Source organism: Spermophilus citellus (assembly GCF_964194105.1).
Source record: "Spermophilus citellus genome assembly, chromosome: 6".
NCBI lineage: Eukaryota > Metazoa > Chordata > Mammalia > Rodentia > Sciuridae > Spermophilus > Spermophilus citellus.
In genome coordinates, this window is record NC_138187.1 from 100,029,528 (window position 1) to 100,055,665 (window position 26,138).

The following is a 26,138-nucleotide window of genomic DNA, read 5'->3' on the forward strand; positions in this document are numbered from 1 at the left end:
GTCCCAGCCAGAGCTCCGTCTCACGGTCCTGCCTCTCTGGCACCACCTCCCTCCATGTCTCAGGATGAATTCTCTGACCAGAGGACAGTCAGTTCACCACTGGTAGATGCCTTTCCTAATGCCTTGGTTCATGAGACAGTTTCCCAAGTGCTTTCTTGTCTGCCCTTTGTTACATCCCAGGTGAGGGACAAAGAGAGCATTAGCATTTCTATGCTCCATGAAGAACCCAGGCAGAGCTTTGGCTGCGTAGGAGCATATGCCCAACTTGCACTGGCTTTTTCCTAGTGTAAAGTGGATTAGCTGTGGGGTGAAATGGAATGGAATGGAGGCTGTGTGTGAAGTCCCTCTCTGAAGGGGTCTTGATATGCAGCCTGGGAGGCAAAGATCTAGGGCTGCCAGGATTCTCCACCCCTGGTGTGCGGGCAGGGCCTGGGGGATGAAGGGTCATGGCAAGGCCTGTGGGCAGGCCTGGGGGAGGAAGGGAGGTGGCTCCTGGTTAGGTTACATCATCTGGCAAAAGTGAGGAGCTGCAGACACAGTGAGGGTCTCCAACCAGAGAACTTGGTTTTAAATCAGAATCTAATTTAAAAGGGAGATAGATTATCCTGGGTAGATCTGAGCTAATCACAGGAGCTCTTTAAACGAGGGTCTGAAGGTCTAAGGGGCCAGGGGGAGCTGCTGAGGCCCTCAAGGAGGGGCATGGCCACGTGTGCATGGCTGTCAGAGAGGCTGTGTGGCTGAGACCCATCAGCAGTCACTAGAGCTGGGCCCAGTAGTCCATCAGCCAGAGAGCAGGCACTACAGCCCTGCAGGCACTGAATGCTGCTGACCAAGGGTCCTGCTGACTGGGGACCTTGGAAGAGGACCCTCATCTCATATGGACCCCAAGGTCCAGCCAGCTCCGTGGTTTAAGCCTGGCGGGACCCTGAGCAAAGAACCCGCCATGCTGGGCCCAGACTCCTGACCCACCGAGACTATGCGATTCCTGCGTTGTTCTAAGCCACAGAGGGTGGGGTTTTGTTACCTAGCAGTACAAAAGCAGCACAAAGGATAGCTCATTAACATCAGCACTTGATGCTTGTCACAATGACACATGTGATGGCAATGATATGAATGGTGGTGGGCCAGGCATGCCTGTGATCCCAGTGGCTCGGGAGGCCGAGGCAGGATGGTGAGTTCAAAGCCAGCCTCAGCAACAGGGAGGCCCTAAGCAACTCAGTGAGACCCTGTCTCTAAATAAAATACAAAATAGGGCTGGGGATGGGGCTTAGTGGTCAGGTGCCCCTGGGTTCAATCCCCAGTACCAAAAAAAAAAAAAAAAAATGTAGTGGATTTGAAAATGAAACCTGAGTTCTAGCTCATTTTTACTTATATTACAGATTGTACTTTATGGCTACAGTTGTGTCTCTTCATAGTCACAGAAGACAAGATTCCTGTCAAAATAGATGCCCCCACATGCACACTTGCCCAGAGTGACTCCCCAGTGCACACGGATCCTCGGGGAATGTGCCTGTGAGGCAGCTTTTCTTGTACCTCATAAAAACATTTCCAAACCTGATGGAGCTTTGTGAAACCCGCACTCGTCAATCCGTATCGTTCCCAATTTAGGGGCTCTTGAGACACATCTCAAAGCAATTAGGGATGTTGAGGTTGAAGCAAACTGTCCCGTGGTGTGTGCTTTATTATCCATGAGTGACAGATCGTTTAAAATCTGGTCTCCCTCGAAATGGTCATGCTTTTGTGGGTCTGTGTGTGAGTGTCATAAATACTTGTGGGTGGAAAATGATTCAACACTAGACACACACATCTGGAAGGAAAGAGCTCATGTTTTAAACCTAGAAATGCCGGTTGGTGCTTCTCCTCTGCCCTCGCTCCCACTGAGAGGTGGGCAGCACAAGCTCTGAGCCTCTCCAGCTGCACACCCCGCTTGGCTGTTCTGCTCCAAAACCCTCCTCAGGCCACTTGGTCGTGCAAACTGACCTTCTTATTTGAATGCCAATATCTCCTTCTCTGACTTCAAATAAAACTGAAAATAAAAATCCTCAAATGCGTTTCCTCCCCGGGCATTCCTGAAACACCCACTGGCCCTCAGTTGCCAGGCTTGGGGACCCTGCAACTTAGTGCCCTAAGCCACCCTCAGGAGGGCGCACCTGCCCGAGGCGCCAGGGTAGGGAGGGAACGACCTGAGGGTGGCAGACAGGAACAGAGATGGTTGTCCACCCCAACCCAACTCTGTGGAAGCCCCAGGTGGTTCCCTTACACTTAGCTTGTTGGCCTGATATGTGTGTGTGTGTGTATGTGTGTGTGTGTGGTGTGTGTGTGTGTGTGTGTGTGTGTGTGTGTCTGTGGATGGATCCCAGGAAGCTTGGCCTGTGTGTGTGTGTGCGTGTGTATGTCTGTGGATGGACCCCGGGAAGTTGGCCTGTGTATGTGTGTGTGTGTGTGTGTGTGTGTGTTTGTGTTTGTGTGTGTGTGTGTGTGTGTGTGTGTCTGTGGATGTACCCTGGGAAGTTGGCCTGTGTGTGTGTGTGTGTGTGTGTGTGTGTTTGTGTGTGTGTGTGTATGTCTGTGGATGGACCCCGGGAAGTTGGCCTGTGTATGTGTGTGTGTGTGTGTTTGTGTGTGTGTGTGTCTGTCTGTGGATGGACCCTGGGAAGTTGGCCTGTGTGTGTGTGTTGAATAATGCAGAACCTGGAGCTCAGGGGTGTTTCCAGGGGAGCTCCGGGAGCTCTGGGCATCTGCCCTTGCTGCCCATCTCAGAGCCCAGGGAAGGAGTGATGGGGCCGAGGTAGGCCTGGAGTCCGTGCCTCGCCCGTCCCTGGCTCCGCCCTTTCCTAGGAAGCAGCCCGCCTCCTGCGTCACCTGGCCTTCAGGCTGTTGAAGGAGCTTCCATCTGCCTGTGGCCCTGCTGTGGCTTACTGCCTCTAGCCCCACGCCTGCCTGCCGTACACTTGGGAAAGCGGGGGAACCAGTGATGATGCTGGCAGAACCCTTCCCAGTGCAGGACGCGCCTCAGGAAGGTGGCAGCCTGGTAGTCAGTGAGAAGCACTGGTCGGGGCAGTTCACGGGGTGGTTCACCAAGCAGCCTGCGACAACAGAAGTCCCACTTGGGGGGGTCAGAGTCCTGTGTGGTAGAAGAGCTCCTGTCCCCACCTGGCTGTGGAGTGACGTGGGTGCCCACCTGGACAGCGCCTGTCTAGAAGCCCAGGAAACACAGGGTGATGAGCTGCTGCCCAGGACATACAGCACACAGTTCTATTGTGAATTTTTAGAAAATATGTGGACAGAATACATTCCCTCTGTCCCTCCACCCCCACCAGGACCTTTGGTCAGTGGACAGCACATACCACAGTGTCCCATGAGATTGCAGTGAGTTGGAAAATCCCCGTTGCCTAGTGACATCATCATTGCTCATAGAGCGCGTCCATGCAATGCTGTCACAAGCAGACCCATCGCACACGGGTCCCATGGTGCACATGTACCACTCATGCCATGCGTGTCTGGTGCCGGGAGCCCACTGTGGCGGTGCCGCAGGAGCCTGAAGGCCACACCTGCGTCTCCCTGTGTGTGGAGGCAGGAGCAGCAGGTGCATGTGGCACTGGACTGGGGTCCCAGCCTCTGCGCTGCTCAGCCACCTGCTGTCTTTCCCCAGGAGCCGTGGAGCACGCAGCACATCCCCGCGCTCTTCTCCGCCTTCTGCGGTCTCCTGGTCGCATTGTCTTACCATCTGAGCCGGCAGAGCAGTGACCCTACGGTGCTCCTGTGAGTAACTTGCAGTGCTCCCCATTCCCCATTTTGGCGCTGAGGTGGGAGGTGCCCTTAGCCGTCAACACCACTGGATGCTTGCTGTCAAGGGAGCCGGACGAGGGGGCAGCGGTGCAGTGCTGACCGGAAGCTGAAGGGTGGGCATCCTGCCACCACTTTGCCACCTGCTTGGAGGTGGCCCCATGTGGGGGCCACTGAGACCCCCCTGGGTGAGTCTCGGAGAAGCCCCCAGAGAACCCCCCGGAGGCACCGTGCATGGAGCCTGGGCAGCACTTGGAAGGAGGCTGCCTTGGTCCCCACCTCCAGTGCCAGAGAAACTCTGCTTGGGGGCTAGAGTGACATAATCTGAGGTTGTTGGGTGTATGAGAAGTGGGCGCGAGAGGGAACCGTGGTCTGTATGGTGTCTGGTGTCAGAGGTCCCCCTGGAGCATGGCCTTGCTGGGGTGTTCTGGGAGGAACCTGGAGGATGGCAGAAGCAGCACTCACTGCTGCTTGTCAGCGCCAGTGCCCAGCGAGGAGGGGACTCAACTGCGTTTATCGGGGAAGTTTAAAGATCAGGACGCTGCTTTCAGGAGGCACCTCCTTCATTTTAATTTCCTCACAAGGGCACTTGTCTGCCATCTGTGGGTGTGAGGTCAGGGGCACTGTCCCAGATGCATCTTAAAACTAAAACTGTGTGTTTTCCACTCTTAGGTCTTTTATTCAATGCAGATTGTTCCCTAAATTTTTACATCAAAATCTGGAAGAGTCGGCCTCAGACCCTCTCCCACAGAAGATGAAGGACTCGGTGGTGAGACCTTTGCGTTGTGTGTTGGGGGTGGGCCTCCTAGTCAGCAGGGTTGGGCTGTGGTCATGGCCACGGGAGGGAATGGGGCAGGCAGAGGCGCCAGTCTCAAGCCAGGCCTGGCGCTTGCCCATTGCACTGGCTGCCAGGTGGGAGCCATGGAGCACCCGAGGGGGGTGCCATCTCCTCGGGCCCCAGGTGCCCTGTGGTCTTCGGTGGCAGCAGCTGGCCCGGATGTTGTCGTGAATCCGTTCAGTTGCTTCTGCCCTTTACTGGCTCCAAACAGCAGGTCCCTAGACTGAATGCGAGCCACCTGCAGTCCTGGTACCCCCACCTGCTGCTCCTGCTGCCTTGCTACCACCCGGTGCTCAGCCCAGAACACTCTTCCAGGTCTTCTGGCTCTGAACTGGCATCTGCACCACCCCCAAGGGGCCCCCGGCTTCAGGCTCACAGCTGTGGTGCAGTTTGAGGGGAATCACTATCCTGGTTGGAAACGGAAGGAGGAGAGAGGGAGGAAGAGGAGAGTCCTGGGGCAGTAAAATAATGACACTATTTCTTGTGCACCAGGAAGATGACTCTGGGCAGTGTCAGCTGCCCCAGAATCAGCTTCCATCAGTTCTCAGGAAGTGACGCGCGTTGACTGTGCAAGTCCCCTCACGTTTGAGTGCGGAGCCTGGTCCCCAGTTCCTGCTCTCCTGTGTTTTAGGACTGACAAAGGGAAAAGCAGTCAGTGATCAGACGCAGCCAGGAACTGCATCTCATGTGTCTCAGTGTCCACTGTGCCTGATACACAATAGGTGCTCGGGACATTCTGCTGGATTCACACGAGTTAACTGCAGTCTGCTGTTTCAGGACACAGGACTCAAGGCCAACAGGACCACGTTTTAACAAGTGCACACTCAGCCCTGGCCTTAGAGTGGCCACAGTTCAAGCTAGAGCATTCAGTATTCTGTGTCACCTCCAGAGACTCAAAGGACGCACCACTGAGTGGGAGGAGGGGTGTGGTTGGTGAGTTTTAAGAGCAGAGGTACATTCAGAGGAGGGCAGGAGGCAAAGCTGGAGGGCTGATGTGGTGGCAGCCAGACGGGAGAGGTGCTGACATGGGAGCAGCACCGCAGCTGATAGAGTGACAGGGGACCCGGTGGCTGAGCCAATGTCCCAGAGGTTGCTGTAAAGCCCGAGTCTCCCTGTGCCCCCCAAGTCTCCTCATCTCACACCTAATGAGGATGCCTCTCCATTTTCTGATTTATTGCAGTAAAAGTAAGGAAAGAATTACAAAGAAATATTATGGGAAACTTGCCTGGCGCTGCTGATAGCAGTTCATTAGTGTAATTAGATGTGAAGGCCAGCGGTGCCTTACTGGTTCTCGTGCCCTTTGACGTCTCTGCAGAGGCAGCACACAGCTGGCGAGGTGACTTCATGTGACGTTTGTGTTCACTTCTCTGAACAGCCTCTGATCTTATCTAACATCTTAACGGGAACATCAGAGTTGGCTTCTCTGAGCTGATGCCTACTACCTGGGCCACGGTGAGATTCCGAGGTTCCCTCCTGGTTGTCTCTGGTGGCGCTCCAGTCTTCTCTCTGCCCTTCATTTTCCATCCGTGTGTCTCTTTTCCTGAACCTTGGTTGCACGAGAAACCCCAGGGAGGCTCTTAGACTGCAGCTTCTGGCCTTTCCTCCCCTTCTGATTTCTTTGTCAGCGGTGGCCTGGGGACCTGCATACTGATCAGCATGTCCACCAGGATTCTGACCTGCAGATTTATAGACAGCGCCCGAGGAGCCGCTGCTCCAGAAAGACAGCTCTGCCGGTGGCTGGGGGTGCCCGGAGCAAGACGAGTCCCACACACAGGCTCGTCTCCAGAGTGCCACCGTCAGGACAGGTGGGAACCCCCACCGCAGTTTCCGTCTCCCGTGGGCCGCTGGCCTATAGCCTTCGGGCCTCACTTACAGCCCTGTCCTCTTCCGATGTGCTGCTTTTGTTATGTCCATTTTCCTTCTTTCCTAGGGTCCAAAATTTTTTTGAAACACCTCCCAACTTTCACGTGTGGAACTCGGGCCTTTAGAGGCCCCTCCTAAGCACCCCCTGAGCCTCTGGCTGCAGCTGCTGCTTCCCTGGGCCCCACGCTGCGCAAACCTGCTGGGCATGGAGACCAGACAGCGCTGCTTCATCTCTCAGGGAGCATGAAGTACCACGAAGACTGCCTCAGGGAATAAGCATGTGAGAGAGCAGGTGACCCCCTTAGTTCAGCATCGTGCCCGCAACATGAGAATGGAGGGAAGTGCTGACATCACTGAGTGTTGCCTTAGGAGTCCTGGCCAGCATGAGGCCTGACGGGAGAGCTGTGAGATGACCCAGTGACATGTAGAGGGGACACACAGAAAGGCCCATTGGAATCAACCATCAGAGTAAGAGGGTTCGTAAATACCGCCTAAGAAGAAAACTTGGATAAGCAAGACACCCTAACAGGGCAGCAATACTCCTGGAAAATACGATGAAAACATAACCCAACTCAGGAGAACCACAAATACATGGCTTGACCAGAGGGTCTTAACCAGCACTGTTATGAACTCAGCAGCAGAGTTCCCTTACGAGGCAAATGAAGTTGTGGACAAGCGCAGTGGAGGACACGCGTAGCCCGATCTTAAACAGGAAAGCTGAGATTTATACACTGCCAGTTCTTTGAAAGTAAATTTATAGGTTTAATATTGTTCAAAATGGTTCCGATGGAGTTATATTCACAGCATTGGGAAATGATTCTAAGGTTTATGTAGAAGACTAGCAGTTAATGGTTCAATAAAACTTGAAAGAGAATAAGAAAAAGAACTAGCACTTTTGAGATTTAAGAGTATGTTATTAAAACTGAATAATCAGAACAAAATATGAGACCTATTCAAGTTTAGAGAATGGGATTAGTGGATCAGAAAAACACAGAAAGGAGACAAATTACTTATAAGAACGTGTTATATGGAAAATAATGTCACAGTCAAGAATTGATTATTCAGTGTATGGCATTTAGCAGTTGGAGAGAAAAAAGAATTTTATGAACTAATCCCTCATCAGACACCAATGAAAGTCAGAGGGGGATTAATGAGTCAGGAAGAGGGAGAGAGAGGAGGAGAAAACAGGGGGCCTTTCCGTTTCTGTGTTAGGGCAGATAAATCAAAACCAAACTCTGCTGACCAAAAGCAAATTCTAAATAAAACATTAGAAAATTCTTCTTAATGTAATGAATAACTGACAAAATAATAAGGAACTGCTAGGTAAAAATCTGAACCAGGTACCTGCAGGAGGTGGGGCAGGGAGCTTGCTTTTCCTGGGGCCCAGGCCTGCTGCAGTGGAGTGTCCAATTCAGACTGCCATCGCCAGCCCTGGACCCACAGAGCCTCAGTCTCAGGTGGGGCTGAGAGGAAGGAAGGCCGCTCCCCCATCCCCAGTGCCAGGGCACAGAGGGAGACTGGCCTCCATGCCAAGCAAGCCGTGTGTCCTTGGAAAGCTGTATCTTTTCAGGGATTTGTAGCACACTTTCAAAACCCCTTGATTTATGTATTCAGTTTAATACGGTTCCCAGCCAGAAATACCTTATGGAGGGAAGATGTAAGTCCTCAATAGAATATTCTCTCCGACTGCAAGTGTTTCCAAAGCTGATTTTCTAAGGAAAACGAATAGTTCACAGTACAAATTTGAAAGTATACAGGGAACCAAGGAACCAGCAAAATGAGATCTACAAATACTGCGGATGTTGGAAGTATCAGACATGGATTTTTAAAATAACTATACCTACTGTATTTAAAGAAGTACGGGCAAGCTTAAAACTTTATTGACAATAGGATGTATTTAAGGTGATCTAGCACGCTTGAAAAAGTCAAATTGAGCTTCCTACATGAATAAGCAAATAAATAAAGCAAATAGAGTAAAAAATAAAACCAACTCTCTCCTCCACCCCAAGTGATTAGACACCTCTGAAGAGACAACTAGTGAACTGAAGGATAAACAGAAGGAAATTTCCAGAATACAACTCTGATAGGCAAAAATTGGTAAATATTAAAGAGGAATGAGGAGAGTTCAAGGGCAGAGTAAGAAGTCCTACCATATCTGATCAGAATCCCTGGGAAAACAGAGACTGGAGTCTAATCAATGTACGATGAGATAATGTCAGAGAACTTGTGAGAATTGGTGGAAGGCACAGATGTAGGATGTAGATACTGGGGATCCAATGAGTATCAAGCAGGTAAATTAAAGAAGAAAGAATCCACACAGTCCAACCTCAGTGGAACTGTAGCACCAGGGATGCAGACCATCCGCACACAGGTAAATACAGCAGACAGACTGAACTCAAATGAGCTCCCTTAAAGAGCACCATGGAGCCCGAAGACAGGCTTTATGTATTTAATGTGTTGTGAATAAAGTAACTGCCATGTTAAAATTTTATACCCAGCAAAAATAACTTTCAAGGATGAAGACAAAATAAAAATATTTTAGACAAACAAAGCATTTAACCACTGAGCCACATCCCCAGCCCTTTGTTTCTATTTTTTATTTTGAGACAGGGCCTTGCCAAATTACTGAGGTTGGCTTTAAACTTGCCGTCCTTCTGCCTCAGCCTCCTGAGTTGCTGGAATGACAAGCAGGTGCCACTAAGGCCAGCTAAAAGTAGGGATACAGTCTGAAAGATATTTTTCAGCAGAAAGGGATCTCAGATATAAGGTCTAATATGCAAGAATGAATAAAGAGGAAAGCAAGAAGAAGGTACATTGGCAAATCTAAACAAATATTACCCTTCCCCCCCCCACCCCACCAAATCATAAGACTATACAATTGGCTTAAAACCAAAAACAAATAAATGTCTACTCAGGTGAATAGATAAACACACCAGTATTTCCATACAGAGGAATACTACTTAGCAATGAAAAGGAATGAACTATTAGTATAGATGAATCTCAGAATAATTATTCTCAATGAAAGAAGCCAGACCAAAAAGGGGCACATATACTATAATTCAATTTTTATAACATTGTTGAAAATGAGAAGAAAAAAATATTTAGTGATAGAGCAGACCAGTGGCCCCAGAGGACAGAGTGATTGAATGGAGGGAAAACTGGGAGCAGGATAGATATGCTAATGACTTAATTCTGGTGATGATTGTGAGGTGACCATATATCAGAACTCATCAAGTTGCACACAGTAAAGCGGGGAGGGGGGCGGGGTTCATAGGCCTAGTGAAGCTGCTCACAGACCCTAGTATGGAAGGGAGATGGGTGGAAAGAGCACTTCAGTGAGTAGAGAAAGACCCAGGGTGGTTGATAGTTATTTATGAGGAATCCTCAGGACCCTGACAGGGGTCACCCTTGCTTCCAGTTGTCACCCAGCTTCGAGGGAGACCAGTGGTCATGCCAACTCCCTTCTGTCCTACTCTGAGCAGCTCAGGGGCCCCCATCCAGCAGTTACCCTGGGCTGCTGCTGTCCCTTAAACAAGCGTGAATGTGACTAAAGTTGACACAATTTTAAGTGAAATATCTGGAAAAATTTTAAACTTCCCTTGGGAGAAACGTTCAGTGCCTCTTAAACAATATAAAACCATGTCATTGAAACACTGGGGAATTGGCATATCTACACAGCGGGAAGACACAGAACCCCAGAACACCCTCTGGGTGTGGGGCTGGCCTGCAAGGGGGGATGTGGATCTTGGCTATTTCGGAGAGTGAAATTTTGGTGAAAACCTCTGATCACAAATGTTTCATGGATTTAGAATTAAAAGCCAGTGAGTTTCCATGCTCCACAGTCAGATTGCTCTTACAAAGAATAAATCTGAAATAAAATCTAAACTGCGGCTCCTCCCTTTCCACACTTTCATGTGAATTGTAAACATGCAAGGGCAGATTCAAGACCACCTCAGCAGGTAATGGGCAAACCCACGTGGAGGACGTGTCTCTTCCTTGACAGCTGGTTAGGCTAGCCAGGACCGTGGCTGCAATGGTCAGCCACAGACGGCCAGGGTCCTTTTTGCCCCCTTTGCCCTTGTCTGGGTCCTTCCTGGCTCTGGGGGTCAACACAGGCAGCCAGTAGCATGGTAGGAAGCTCCACATTTTAGTTAAAAATCCGAAAAGATGAGGTAGAGATTGTCTTTTGGGTCATTTCCTGGCAGATAACATTCCAAACAGTAATTTCAAAAGCATAATTCCTTTTTAATCAAGGACAGGGAGGTATAAAAGTATTGGTGACTTCAGAATTTTCAGAGAACTGTAGATATCTTAAAGTTATCCGTAATTGTGCATCATAACTAACTGAAGTGAATTGATAGTGCCTTATATCCTGTTAACCTGCCAGTCAGCAACATCATGCCCTGTGAGGGTCCCTGGCCCTTCTCCCATCCCTGCATCAGTGTTCTCAGGTCTGACATCCCTGCATCGGTGTTCTCAGGCCTGACATTGCTTTCCCCTGCTCCTGCTCAGGCCACAGTGGGTGTGCTGGAGAGGCATGTCCAAGTCTCTGAGCACTCCATTGCCTGCATAGGGCCTGTGGGGCACGCTGCACATGTGTTTCAACCATTGGAAGTAGCCTTTTCTCCATGGGACTGAAATTGAAATGTGAACTCTGATCTGGTTTAAATGGTGAGAAAGGTGCAGGAGGCTTCTGCTTGGCATGCCCAGGCTGTGGGCATGAGGAAACCCAGGCTGCCCCAAGACCCAGTAGTGCCTGGTGGCACCTGGGTCTCCTTAGGTCTTGTTAATCTCTGGGGTGCTCTGGACACGAGGTCTCCCATGTGTGTTTGGAAGCAGCCCTGTGCCTCCTGGGGCTCACACACCTGTTTGCTTTGCCTGGTTAGCAGGTGGGCTTACCTCCCAGGTCTACCCCCCAACCCCCGGCCTTGGTGCCCTGAAATTCCCCCAGCAGGAGACCGTGAATGTGCTGGTGATGGGCCTGGCCAGGGCATGCCACTGGGGATATGCTAGCAGGTGTCGGGCAGGAAGAGTCATATCAGGCCAGCACCCACCGTCCGACTCACCTGGTTACCCAGAGCTGCCGAGAGAAACTGGACGCATAAACCTGACAGCTGGTCTTCTCTTTCAGAGGGATGTCCTGAGGTCGGACCTCATTGTCTGCTCTGTGGTGGCCATCCTCTCCTTTGCAGTCAGCGCCAGCACCGTGTTCCTGTCCTTGAGAGTAGGTGTCCCCTGGGCTCTGGGTGCTTCCTGGCTGCCCCTTCTCCTTGCTGCCTGGGCGGCCACAGAGTAGAGGGCACGGGGCAGGCAGATGAGCTGGGGAAACGAAGTGCCTGTCGAGAGGATGGCATCCTGACCTGGTGCCCACCATGACCTCCCTCCCGACTGGGGAGGGGTTCTGTCTGTAGGGGCCATGGTGAGCCTCCTGGAGGCCAGCGTGTGCCAGTCAGTGGTGGGACGGCAGCTAGGGGCACACCCATGCCATACTGAGGTGGGGACAGAACCTGAAGGACTGCCGGGTGGGATCTGCAGTGAGCAAAGGCAGAAGCCCGGGTAGACTTCCTGCCCAGTCTCTCGGTCACTGTCTGTGTAGCACTTGACTTCGGGGGACCTCCCTTCAATGAGGGATTCTGCTGGCTGGGCTTGTCATTGTTCACCTGTCCTTATAATCGAACCAAAAATGCACTTGAGGGCTCTGCTCCCTGGCCTGGCCACTCTGCAGGCTGTTGCTGAACCCGGTGGCCCCCAGCGCAGGAATCTGTTCCGTGGGGGTGTGGAAGGAGCTCTAGAGGCTCAAAGCAAGCTGGGAATTTGCTGTGACTCTAGAGGGAGCAGGAAGGACGTGGCCGTGGCTGGTGACCGGCCTGCCCTTCCTTCGCAGCCCTTCCTCAGCCTCGTCCTGTTCGCGCTGGCGGGCACCGTGGGGCTCGTCACCCACCACTTGCTCCCTCAGCTCCGCAAGCACCACCCCTGGATGTGGATCTCTCACCCCGTGCTCAAAAGCAAGGAGTACCAGCAGCGAGAATTGAGAGGTCAGTGTGCCTCCCTCCTAGTGGGAGGGATGGGGGACACTGACCTGTGAGCCTGCACTTGGCACCTCAGGTCTGCACTTGGCACCACGGGTCTACACGTGGCAATGTGGCTGGTGGTGCACAGGGCGTGTTTCCCTGCAACCAAGACATGAATGGGGAGCGTGGGCCTTATAGTGCAGGTAGTCCCCTTGTCCTGGCCACCAGATGGAGACAGTTGAGGCAGGGTGAACTGGAAGTGGCTTTGTTGGAAGGCTCATTGGTCAGTGGTCTTGGGGAGAATTGAGCTGTCCTTCAGACTGGAGAGTGTGCTTCCAGTACACCCTGGACAATGGCTAGACGGGCCACAGCACAGACCAGCCACTGGCCATCAGGCCCTGGACCTGGAGTTTCTGGTCACATGCCTGGTCCCCTTGACTGTGTCTACAGCTGATTGACTTAGCAATTCCCGTGGGGGCACCAGCCTTGTAACCACACCGCCAGACCCACCGTCTGACTCATCAGAGCTGAGGTGAGGAGCACTTCCTGTAGGAAGTCTCTCAGAGGTGTCCCCACAAGGTGTCCTGCTCTGTGCTTGAATAGACGCAGAAAGACTGATGCATTCCTTCCCATCTTCTGATGCATCAAAGCCACAGACCACAGATCATTCTACTCTGTCCAGCGCTGCCCAGACTGCACAGAACCTTTAGCACCAGCAGCTTCCTGGTTGTGATGGGAATTATCCACTGGTCCCTACTCCCAGGCGCAGGTATGTGAGGCTGGCCAGGTCACTGATTCACAGGAAAGTGCCAGGCAGGAGTAGCATCAGCAGCCTCAGGGAACTAGGGACACAGAAGGGAAGCAGGGGAGATAATAAAAAACAATGATGAGGCAGAAGTGAAGTGATATGGCCTCATGGGCCAGCACGGGGGGCTGCAGGACCAGGGCTCGAATTGCTGTTCCCTCAGAGACAAGATGGAGGCTCAGCTGTGAAACATACTGTTCTGTGTTCTGTGCAAGTTCAAGCACTACTGGAAATGGCTTCCAGAGTGGCCCCCTCTGCCTCTGCCTGTCCCTTTACCTACTCCTGGGCCCCTTCGGTGGCCTAACTCTTGTCCACACCTTCACCTGCACCTGCTCCCGTGTGTATACCTTGTCCCTGACTCAGGGCCGGCCTATACTTTCACCTCTGTCTTATTGACTCTGCATATTTAAAGGCCTTTGCAGGAAGAAGGAGAGCCTGTCTGACTGAAGGAGGAAAACCAGGCAGGTTTGTCTTGGGCTTCCTTTCTTGTGGCAGCTCAGAGTGTGGAATTTGACATGGAAATAGGAGGGGGCTGTTAACCACTCAGGGACTCTCTTTCTTTCTCTCTCTCCCTGCCCCGTCCCTCCCTTTCTTTTCTTTATTTCCTGTTTTTTCTTCCCTAAATATTAAAAAGCTCAAAGTATTTATTCATTCATGTATGTACGGACTGAAGACTGAACCCAGGGCACTTTTCCACTGAGCCACATCCCAACCCTGTTTATTTTTTATTTTGAGACAAGGTCTCAATAAGTTGTTTAGGGCCTCACTAAGTTGCTGAGGCTGGCTTTGAATTGTGATCCTCCTGCCTCAGTCTCCCAGGCAGCTGGATCACAGGTGTGTACCATTGGGCCTGCAAGAGCTCAGTTTAAATTGGACTCCTTTACCTATTTTAAGCCTGTTGGACTTTTTAGTGCAAGATTCAAGAACAAGTGGAGTGAGTGTGTTTCTGGGTCTGACTGCCACTTTCCAAGGGCAGGTGGGTGTGTGGGTGGCCCTGGGCCTCCATGGGCCCCATGGAGGCAGGTGGGAAATGGAGGTGCTTGCTTACATGGCTCAAATAGAGGCTGTGGGACCTGTCTTCCTGTCTGTTAGACATTTACAGGCTGCCTCGAGTCTTGCCAAGGGTCCCAGGCTTGACAAATGAGGCACGTAATGAAAAGCAGTTTCGACTTCAAAAGTGTGTGTGTTGGAAGGAAAATCCAAATGCACAAGTCATGAGCTATGGCTGTGTTAGGAGCTGTAGGCTGCTACCACCTGCCACTCTCCTTGTCCTGAGCCTCCGGCCCTCTTCCTCGCTTCTCTTCCTTTCTCCCACTGGCCACAGGAGTGTCCAGAAAACTCAGGCTGGTCATGTGACTTTTCCTGTGAAAGCTGTGCCCAGAACCTCTTTTTTCATAGGAGCACAGAATACTGTCACTGGGAAAGAGGAAAGAGCAGGGCAGGGCTGGTGAGCATGTGGTCTGTCTCTGGGCACCAGGACTGGCAGGCGCCACTGCCTGAGAGCAGCACCCTGGAATTGGGCCAGCAGCAGATATTGCTAGTCGATTGCCATTGGCACGTAAGGCAGGGGCATGTGCTGCCCACTGTTTTCAATAAGCAGAATGGAAGCCCAGGGAAGTCCAGGGATAGAGCTTGGATCCTGCCAGTTTTGTGGCCAGTGAGTGACTAGCACGCAGGGTGTTGTCGTCTGGTGCTCCTTCTGCTCTTTGTAATGGGCACACCCCGAATGTGACTCCCAGGCTGTAATGCCACTGTGGTGGCCCAGGAGAGTCATGCGACTCTGCCATAGCAGGTCCTGTGAAGCCTGACAGGGCGTACTGACCCTCCAGGTGCCCTCTCTGGGTGAAGCCGGCTCCCTTCTGCGTGGCGTTTCCCAGACACACAGCACTCTCCTTCTCCCTCTCCCTCTCCTCGATGCTCCTGGAGTGGGATGCTGGCCTCCTGCTGCCAACACTAAAGCCAGGCTGCTGGTCCTGTGGGTCTCTGCCCAAAGCCAGTCCCTGCAGAAGAGCTTCCCTAGTACTCACCCCTGTCCAGCTTCCCACCGCTCCTAGAGCCTTCCTCTGTCCAGTCCAGCACCTGCAGCTGCCGTGTCTAAGGGCCTGGTGAGCTCCAGGGCTGCTGTGTGCCCGGGCCAGCCCTCCAGAGCCCCTCCATCCCTGTGCAGGCAAGGCCTGTGGTCTTCCTGCCAAACCGCATTTAATCCAAACACATCACTCCACATTCACTGGGACAAGTCTACGCCTGGTGCCTGTCCCCTTTCAGTTCATGTCCCCCTCTGCATGCCCCAGGTATGTCTTCTCCTTGGTGGAATGTGGAGATGTCAGATCGACTTTATGAAACTGAGCTGAGTGTATCAGCCGGAGCTGATGGCTGTAATCAGGACATGGTTTCATCTGCTCAGCCCTTGACCTGTGAGGCCTCTCCCCATCCTGATCCCGACTCGTTCTCCACCTCTGTCTGGCCAGGAGCGGAACCCGTCATGTGTGGTACAGGTCGGCAGCAGGAGGAGCTGCGGGCAAGAGCAGTGATGAGCCTGTGTGGTCACCCCCACAGAGCCAAAGCTGCTGTGTTTCCACCATCCCCAGGGGACCGGCTAGATGGCGGCTGGAGCCCAACGTGGGATTTGAGAGGCCAAGGGCTAGAGGAGCACTCTGTTTAAAAAATAAAGTAAATTGATTTTCACGAACTTGGAGGAGGATTCAGGCCATGACATCGTGGACTGAGCCTTCTCTAAGATTCTGCCTGTGAGAACCTTCGTTCTACCCCAGAACTTTCCAGAGGAAGTGCATTCCTTCAAGAAAGGAGCAATGGCGTTAGGCACATGTTCATGTGTCCTCCACAAAGCCTCTGTTAGTGTTGTGATAATCGGCTTCTAAGGCTTCAAGGAAAAGTGAAGTGATCTGAGCTGATGGTCATGCTCCTGCCAGATGCCTGGGTTCTGGTGGAGCCGAGAGAGCCCAGGAAGATTGTGTTATTGTAGGGCCCGTGCCAGCCGGAAATGCCCATGACCGCACTGTCTGTTCATTCAGGAAATAGTCATCAGGTCCCCACCTGATGCTACGCCCTGGGAACAGTGACACAGCATGACCACCTCTATCTCTGATGCCCAGGAGCTTACTATACAGTGAACGCCCAGGAGCCTGCACTGTGGGGGGCTAGGCTTCTAGGCTCGGGGACGTACAGAGTGAGGTAGAGTCACAGGAGCCTCAGGGTTGGGGAGGTGCTGGTGGCTGGGGCAGCCTCTTCAGTCCGGTGGAAACGCAAACTGGAAGTCTGTGGAATTGTGTAGCTGAACGTTGGGTTAGTGCCTGGCACCAAGTAGGTATTCAGCAGACGTTGGTGGAGTGAACAGATGAGTGACATTGACTTTATAAGTTCTCTGAGGTAGGTCCAAGGACTCAGGTGCACCTGTCTGTGACTTGTACCCAAGAGCTCACTAGTTGCTGAAGTTTGTTACAATTTGGGGATACATTAGAATACATGAATAAAGGATTGAATAGATTATAAAACACTAAATTAAAATTTTTATTTAAATTATAAATTTAAAAAATCCACTAATACACTAATGAGTCCCAAATTTGTTATTTGGGGTGGGGGTGGGGGTACCAGGGATTGAACTCAGGGGGCACTTGACCACTGAGCCACATCCTCAGCCCTATTTTGTATTTTATTTAGAGACTGGGTCTCACCCAGTTCTTAGCACCTCACTGTTGCTGAGACTGGCTTTGAACTCCAGATCCTCCTGCCCCAGTTTCTGAAGCCGTGGGGATTACAGATGGGGGCCACCATGCCTGGCACAGATTTGTAATTCACCAGTAAATTTATTTACAGTTTAGCAAGTCTTGTCAATCAATTTGCAGAGAGACTGGTTTCTACATGTGATAAACATGGTTCTAAAAATGCTTTCTCTAATTTTCTTTTAAAATTTTCATTTAAAAAATACCTTAGCTATTTCATCAAAGTGATATATAGCATTAGAAATCAACTGGAAAGGGCCAGCCTGTGGCCCACACCTGTAATCACAGCAGCTCCGGAGGCTGAGGCAGGCTGAAGCAAGTTAAAGACCAACCTCCTCAATTTAGTGAGGCCTTAAGAACTTAGAGTGACCCTGATTCTAAATTTAAAAAAAAATTAAAAACAAGAAAAGAAGGAAAATGGAACAAGTTATAATAAAAAGCAGCAGATCCCTGTCACCGACTCCTCCATCTGTGCTTCTTCGTCTTCAGCAAGAATCGCTCCCTGTCCTCCAGGTGTCCCTCCTGGCATCCCCCATGCTTCTTCCCAATAGTGGCCCTGAGCTGCTCTGCTCCTTCTGGTCTGGACTCACTGGTCTCCAGGCTTCCCCTTGGGATAGACAGCACAGCCCTCGCCCTCCTTCCACGGTGCATTCCCATCCTCCTCCAGTACAGCCTTCACTTGCTTGTGGAACACATGCTTCAAGGTCTAAGTGCTGTCTGCTCAAGTCCAGAGCACACTGCGGACCCCTGGCCTTCTTGCGAGTCCGGGATGCACTATGGCTCCACGCCTTCTCTCCCCGTCCTGTGTTTGTGTGTGTCAGCTTCTCCAGCAGCTTGGTGGCCTGGCTCCAGTCTTCACCCGTCCACCTTGCAGACTCCCTCTGAGTCATCGCTTCTTTGCTCACCCGCTTTGGAGGCAAAGCTCCCCCCAGTCACTCCAGAGAAGGGCCCAGGAGCAGGAAACCCGGTGGGGTCTCATCTGCTCTGCACTTGAGGGCCGGTCTGCAGCGAGCCCGGCCAGGCTCTGGACTGGGATTCTGAGGCGTCTGCTGCCGTTGGGACGTCTGATGTTCTCTGACCCCTGGCCCTTTAGGCGTGACCAGGTTTTTCCTGAAGGATGTTTTTGGGGAATGTAGCGTCCAGACCCAGAGAGCAGTCTCTGGGACAGGGCAGTGGACACAAATCCTGGCCGTGTCCTGGGCTGACTGTGCTTAACCATTGTGGCTCACCCCCGCCGTCTACAACTGGAGTCCCAGATGTGAGAACCGTGGGTTGGGGTAATACACACGAGACGTGAGCAGCTTTTGGCATAGTCCTAGACAGCAGAGAGCCCCATGAGTGTGCCCCCTCGTCCCCAATGAAAGGGGACATCCTTTGCCACTTGCCTTGCTATGCATTTCACATTTCACCATGGGGCTGGGCACTTGGTCACCCTTTATCATCTGGATGTTCGTGTCCTGTGGTTTTGAGAATTCTGTCAACAGGGGTGGTCCTTTCTGGATGACCTGCATTACAGACCTTCCTTGGTGACTGAAACTGATGTAGGTGTGAGATCTGTGGAACATGGGTAGCAATGACTGAAGGAGCAGGAGAGGGGGGGCAGTGAGTTCAGGACTCCGTGCTGTGCTGGATCTCGGGGCTCATCTTGTCTGTGCGATGGGGGTGCTGTGGGGAGCAGTGGAAGGACTATTCCTTGCCCCTTTCCTCCAGAGAGGAAGGCTGCTGGCCTCAGCAGATAGGACCTGGGCGGCTGTCCTTAGCCTCTTTAACTCAGAATGGCTGGAGTAGCTTGATGCCCAGGTTGAACTAGCACAGCAAGGCACACACAGTCTTCATGCGCTGAGTTGCTACCTGGAAAGTGTGTCTGAACGCCAGCACGGGGACTCAGGGCTGATCAGAAGCCTGCTGGTTAGTTACTCTCTGTCCTGTGATTTTTCTGGACCTTCTCGGGCGCTGGCTGGCCTCCCTAGCCTGCTGGGAAATCTGGCTTCTGTGTCAGGCTCTACGGGCTGGGATGGCCGCTGGGGATTGGCAGTGGAGCAGATTCACACCACAGTAGGAAACAGGAGAAGAGGAGCCCAGTCGCCTCCGCTCACAGGGGCGAGGCCAAGGGAGGCCTGAAGAAGCAGCAAGGACATGGCCTGGGAACCCAGTGCCAGGTGCCTCAGCTGCCACCATAGTATCGCAAACCTGAGCCCAAAGTCTTCAACAAGAAGAGGCTCATTTCAGCCCCCAGTTCTGGAGGTCCCAGCCCATGTGGAGTGGACACTTCAGACACGAGGACAACCACTGATGGCCAGGTTGATTCTATGGATCTGGCTGGAGAGGCAGGTATCCCTCCCCCTCGCTGCTCCCTGGGCGTCCCTCTCCAAGCTGAGCAGTCAAGAACAGCCTTCCTGGATCTAGGATGAAGCCCTAGGGTCGCAGGTACAACCTCCAAATGGGCTCTGGAGAAACGAGGACTTTTATGTTCTGATTCCCTCATGTCACTCTTTACTGCTCTGTTTGTTCTAGAAGTTTTCCATGGTGTTGAACTGGTCTTATTTATTAATTCACTTAGAAATGTTCATGGAATGCCCATCGAATGCCAGGGACTATGTAGTTCTGGGGGGCGGGCAGTGTGGTCACTGCAGGAGTGAGGTGCTCTGGCCAGGAGGCCATTGATCCCGAGCCAGACTCACTGCCAGAAGCACCTGCTCCTCCCTGGACTGTTCCACAAGGTCTCCCCAGTTACGTCCTTGACCCATCCTCCACCCAGCGAGCGGCCGTAGACAGGAAACATGATGGAGCTAGAGTCCCAGCGCTGGCTGTCATCACACAGATGGCTGCACATGTGCCGTGTCTCAGGCACAGAGAAGGAAGGCGCAGGGACAGGGAGGGAGGACCAGGAAGCCCCTATTTAGATTTGAGAGGAAGGGAAGGAGCCTTCAAAAAATGACATTTAAATTGATGCCTCAAGGAAAAGTGTGGTGAAGACCAGCCCTCAGAAAGGAAGAAGGGGGCTCCAGGCGCGGGGGGATGGGGGCTCCAGGCGTGGGGACGAAGGGGGCTCTAGGTGTGGGAAGAAGGGGGCTCCAGGTGTGGGAGGAAGAGGACTCCAGGTGTGGGGAGAAGCCACAGGTCTTCTGGATTCGGCCTGTCTGGGAAAAGAAAGGCCAAGGTCATGGCCCTCAGGTCTGCTAAGCAGAGTTCGAGGGCTCCGAGCAGTAGGGTGGCGCAATGTCCTTTGCAGCTGTCAGTGATCATCCTCGATTCACGCTACTGCGTCTGCAAGTGAAGCCTATTTCTAGAGAAGAAGCCACGAGGCACATGCCCAGGGTACTCGGGACTTCCCAGGCTGAGCCGCGGCCCAGCAGGAGAGGCAGGAGGGAGGACTGCTCACGGACAAGGCAACGTCCATTCCCTGCCACGGTGCCCAGCTACCCCGGGCTGTGGTCTGCCCCCCCCCCGTTCCCAGTAAAACAGGGGACCCAGAGTCCTTGCAGTTCAAGTCCCAACTCAGGAATTGAACTAGAGAAGGTCGTCTTTGTAAAGCTAAACCATCCTGAGGATCTGGATTGTTTTTAATTATTGAGGAGGACCTATTTTAGTAGCAAGAGCATCTAAAAACACAACCTGAAACCCTTTAAGAAAGCATAAAGCTTTCAACTGTAACGAGTCATATATAAGCATGTAAATGGCATAATTAGTTAGCATTCTTTTCCTCGGGGGCCTCATCTTCCAGGGAAGAGAGAAATAATAATGCCAAATAATGTCTTTTTATGGTCTCTTTGCATATTCAGGATATTAATGGAAAGGCAGTTATAAAATACCGCTGCAGATTTGCTTTCTGACTTATGCCTAGGGAGACCCTGTGGGGACTTGCAAACATGCACCGTGTGCTGTGCTTGCGAGCTTTCCCGTGTGCTGGCTTTCCGTGGGCACCCCACAGGCAAGAACGCGTTCCCCCTGGCACTGGGCATTCTGCACATGCACATTGGCCCAGTGTTGTGTCCACCCCACCCCGTCACCCACCCTGTCCCACTGCCTCCAGCTGGACACCTTGTAGCGAGTTCCACTTGTGTGATCAACGCTATCTCCATCTAGAGACTGAAGCATTTCATTAGGACACTCCAGTGGTGTCGGTGGATGGATTCTGGGATAGGAAGGACAGAGAGTCCAGGAGTGCAGGTGCAAAGTGTCCCTGCCACACTTCTCTGCCCTGCTCTGGCTAGGTGCTGGGACCTGCCTCTTGTGGCCTGCTCCCCTCACGCCTGGCGTGCACACCTGTGCTGGGTGCCCTGTGAGTGTCTGCTGCCCTCCCTGGGCTCCTGGCCAGCTTGACTTCCCCACGGGGGTATGGTGGCTTGTGCTCCAGGTGCAGGGGTCCGTGGTAGTCATGCTCTGTTCCCTTAGGTGCTCCAGTGGTGGCTGTGCTGGGTCAGGCAGCGTGGCCGCTTCGTCCCCAGTCTGCATGCATCAGAGACTCTAAGGCCCTGGGAACTAGTGAAGGTTTTGTGACTCACGGGTCAATGATCTGGGGGTTCTGGTTCCATGACTCCTCCTCAGAAGCCTCCTGCAGAGCTGTGTCTTGCTCTGCTTTCAGTTGGAGGCTTGGTTGCCTTCTAACGACCGGCCTCCGTAGTCCTGCCGCCTGTCTGCTGGTGCGCGTCTGGCCGTGGTGGATGCCCCGGGACCCGACCTGCAGTGCTGGGTCTCCCTGCAGCCTGCAGGCCTCACTCTCACACCACAAGGTAGGGCCGAGGGGCCCTCCCCTTCCTCGCATGCCCAGGTAGCTCAGGCCAAGGGCTCGCTGAGTAGGAACCTCAGTCTCAGACACCCCGCCAGGCCTGGGTGCTGAATCCCGAGCTTCCACTTGATCAGACTCCATTGCTGTCTCTGGGATGGGTGGATTCTTATGAAAACCTGATTTTGTTGCCATGCTCTGCAGTAAGTCCTCATAGGCTGCATGGGACCATCCCCACCCACTGGAAAATGTCATTTTCTGAAAGTAAACGTGAAAAGTTCTGGAAGAGCTCAGACACCCCTAGACAGACAGCCCCATTGCTCTTCAGCAATAAGCCTCTTAAACGTTGTCTTTAACACAGACGTTTTCCTAATAGCACTGTGGATAAGGGTCAGTTATATTTATCTTCTTTACTTTTTTTACTTTTTTTTTTGCAGGAATCTCACCCAGGTTGTCTGAATTGGTGGCATAAGCTTATGGGCTTCTGTAAATGGATTTTACAAGCAGACTGGATTGGCTCTGAGGGGCTGGCCTCAGTCTGACACTGTCCATCTGTTACAGATTGGAAATCAGAAAAAAAAAGCAATTTTGTATAGAAAGAAACCTAGCTGTAGTTGAGGGAACCTTTAGAAAGGTTAAAATAGGAAATGCTTGATATGATGTAGTTAGAGAACTGCTTGTCTGTAATCCAAAAGCAATTCCAAGGACTGCTTTCTGTCTCTTGGTTTTCTTTTTCTTTTTTTTTTTTTGTCCATCTTTAAGTATCCATATTTAAGTAAATCTGTTAAGTATCCAGAGTTTCCCCCAAACATTAAGACAACAGGTAACATTCAGTGAACCCCAGCCCAGCGCAGGTACCTACTAGGTACTGAGGTACCAGGCCACGTAAGGCACAGTCTGCTGGGGATGAGTGTTCTCACTGCTGTGAACTGTGGACCTTGCCGTCACAGTGACGGCACAGGGAGCTGCAAGCTTCCCCTGGTGCTAGGAGCACTGTACACAGAAGCGCCAGGTGTCTGCAGGTGCCTGGTGGGGCTGGGTCCACAGCAGTGTGGCAGAGTACCTCAGGTGAGGAAGTGGCGGGGTCCACCTGGGAGCAGGCAGATGGAGGGTGCATTGATTACAAAGGATTTAAACACAGTCGTTAAAATAGCTGGTTGAAAGTTTCCCCTCTCACTATCCCAGTGACTGACAGTTCTAATAGGTCAGCACTGAGTCCTGCTCCCTCTGGAGGAGACGGTCTGGATGCCCTGGCCTGCACCCCTGGAGATGCCATCCTGGGATGAAGGGCCAGTCCTAAGATCTTCAGACAGCACAGTCTAGGAGCTTCTCTAGCAGGAGAGTCTGAGGGGCCTTCTGGAGCACCTGGCCACATGGAGGCATTGAGGCATCATACTCGGGCTGTGCCTGTGGAAGTGAGTGGCAACCGCCCACAGGACTGTCACAGGAAGAACAGATCTTGGCACTCATTTCACACTACATGGGAGTCGGTTCTAGGGAGTCCACAGATCTAAACCTGGAAGGTAGACCAAAAGCCTTAGAGGACAGCAAGGAGCAGGTCATGAGTTTTCCTACAAACGATAGCAGGCTATGGGAGAGAGAAGAGAGGGTGGATGTGTTTGTGTCATGGGCTCCTTTCTACGAGGGGCTGTTATCGTGAAACAGGTCATGAATGGGTGCTCCCTGTGTGCGCTGACCAAGGACCTGTACACAGATGTACACAGATGTGTCAAGTCCTAAGACTCAGGAAGAGGCTCGTCAGCTGTTGGGAGAAAGAGCCAGCCAGCCAGCCATGGAGAACTAGCACTCAGATGTGTGTGTCACAGTGGTCAAGAGCTCACTGAAGACCTGAAGTTCCCCACCCAGTGGTTGGGGACATGTGAAGTGAGACTACATCACATTCACAAGCAGCACCACAGAGTGTTTGGCAGGGACGTGGGACAAGCCAAATGACTGCCTGTGGGAGTGCAGACTGGCACTATGACCCTGGGACATTGGCATTAGCTATGGACGCCTGCACCCAGTGACCTCGTAGTTCCCCACCCAAGGTGTGCTGCGCAGAAGTTAGCAGGCAGGTTCACCATGACACAGGAGGATGCTCCCAGCCACGCTCCTCATAGTGGACGATAGATCCTAACCAAGTGCCTGTCGGCAGAAGCTAGAAAAGCCAACCTGCAAATTCACCTCCATGGATTCCTACACCTGGAGAAAGAATGAATTACAACTCCGAGGACGGATGTCAGGGGCACACGGTGAAGCAAAGGACCCCGCAGGACAGTGAGCACAGCTAACCATGGCACAGAGCTGAGCCAAGGTTATGGAGAAGCCGTGGCTCAGGGAAGGAGGTGCTTTGGGGTGTCTCCTGGCCTAGAGCCAGGGATGGAGCCCCTCCCTCATGGAGCTGAGACTTCAGTGGAGGGCAAGCAAACTCCATCAGTCAACAAGTGTCAGGCAGGGATATGGCGTATGAAGCAAAGTAAGTCAGAGTGAAGAAATGGTGACGAGAGGAGGCGGTTTCATAGGGTGGTCAGAATACCACCGAGAACGTGCCCTCGAGCAGGGACCTGCACAGAGGGAGAGCCCTGGAAACATGTGAGAGGGTGTTCCCGACAGAGCTCTGTGGAGGAGCAGGCTGCCCGTATGCTTCTCAAGGAGCTGCTACGGCCAGCAGCTGGCCACGCGTGAACAGTAGAGGAGTGCTTGGAAATGACTGGAGAGATGGGCATGGCCTCATGGTAGGCGGCCAGGCAGGCGTCTGGTGGCCAGTGTCCAGGGTGGCCAGGAGGCCTGGGCACCTTGGCATGTGCGGTTCTGAGCAGGTGTGGCTGCAAAGGTACAGGGCAGAAGTTTCTGTAGGAAGCAGGAGATGTGGGCATGGGAGGGTCAGATAGTGATGAGCTTTTCAGGGAGCTTGCCTATACAGAGAGGGAAGTGAGCTCTTAGAGGATGTGTAGAGTGCTTCCCGTGGGGAGCACTGGAGGGGCCACTGGGGCATGGGACTGACTGTCCAGCACACACCAGGAGCTTGGGATCCAGCACGGCACTGAGGCTCAGCCTTGGGAGGAGCAGGTGGGTGTGTCTGCAGGTGCATTTGCTCCAGGGGTGGTGGGGAGGCCAGTCCGCAGCTCATAGAGGCCATTTTCTCTAGGAAGAAGGGGTCACAGTTGTGTGCTGGGGTAAAGGGGGAAAGGTCTTAAATGTTTGCTTTTCTTACTTTCCATATACTTTCACAAAAGACTAAAAGACTTTAATCCGTATGTAAAATGTGTGACCTTAACTTCATCATCTATCAAAATTCATTCATTGTGAAATAATGCATCTCCAAATCTGCCCCCAGGAAATATCATCCATTAAGAAAGCCCAGAGCTGAATTCTGACCCAGCATCCTTACCCCGAGCTTAACTCTCCTCCCCCTGCGCCCTCTTCATGGGTCACCGGGCTTTCTCCTCTCTGCCACCCCTCAGGTGTTGCCGCTCCTTCTCTGCCTGGGCATTGGTGTTTGTTCTCTTCCTCTACTTCCCATGCCGCCCTCTCTGCCCTGTCTCCCCGTTCCTGTCCTGTCCCAGCCAGTTCTGTCAAGTGGGATTTCTGAAACCAAATTTCTCTTCATATTTTTATCCACGAAGATCGTTTTTGAGTTAAAGACAACACCTTCTTATGTAGAAAACAAGCCTCGGCAAGGAGAGTGGACACCCTGTCTGCTGCTTCCTGAGGTTCTTTACATGCAGCCCTGGTGTTGTTGCCTGGAACTAGGTGACTTGTCCTCTGATCTGGGTGAGGACCCCAGAGGACAGCTGCTCTGGGAGAGTGCATTTCTCCTTCATAAGTCGTTCTCGTGCAACCCCACAGGGTGCAAACTGCGTGCCTTCTCCCCACCGCCAAGGACCTCTCCCTACTGTGCTTTACCTGGGTACAGTGTTCACCTTAGCCACTGAGAACGTGACTCCAGGGCTGTGATGGAGTCGCCGTCCCCTTGGCCGATTCAGACTCTGAGCTGCTGAGGAAAAGGTGGAGCCTCCAGAAGGCTCCTGTGCTCTGTGCTGGTGGGTGGGGACAGGGGCAGCCTCCTGGTTTCTAGCAGATGAGGAGTGTGTGACAGGGAGGGACAGCCACCATGGGCCCCTGGGTACAGTGGAAGCAGCCCTGGCCCTGGCCCTGGCCCTCGAGGCTGGGAGGAAGTGTCCCTCACGCCTGATAATGTGACCCTAGAAGTCTGCTCTGACCAGTGGGACCAGTGCTGCTCCTCCCCAGAGAGAGCAGCAAGTGAGGACTGCAAGAGGTGCTGCTCGTGTGGATCCCACCCCGGCACCCACCAGGGAACAGGGAGCCGGACTCCTTCCCCAGCAGCCCTCTAAATGTACCCATGGGA

The 26,138-nt window shown here is 52.5% G+C and overlaps 1 protein-coding gene across 1 annotated transcript in view; it reads left to right on the forward strand.

The window, feature by feature from the left end:
- PCNX2 (pecanex 2) overlaps positions 1-26,138 on the forward strand; it is a 176,629-nt gene that overhangs the window by 60,543 nt on the left and 89,948 nt on the right. Inside the window, exons 16-19 of the mRNA XM_081296999.1 lie at positions 3,653-3,762; positions 4,459-4,555; positions 11,619-11,711; positions 12,372-12,522. Of these exons, the coding sequence (XP_081153125.1) occupies positions 3,653-3,762; positions 4,459-4,555; positions 11,619-11,711; positions 12,372-12,522 (451 nt within the window). The remainder of the gene's footprint in view (positions 1-3,652; positions 3,763-4,458; positions 4,556-11,618; positions 11,712-12,371; positions 12,523-26,138) is intronic.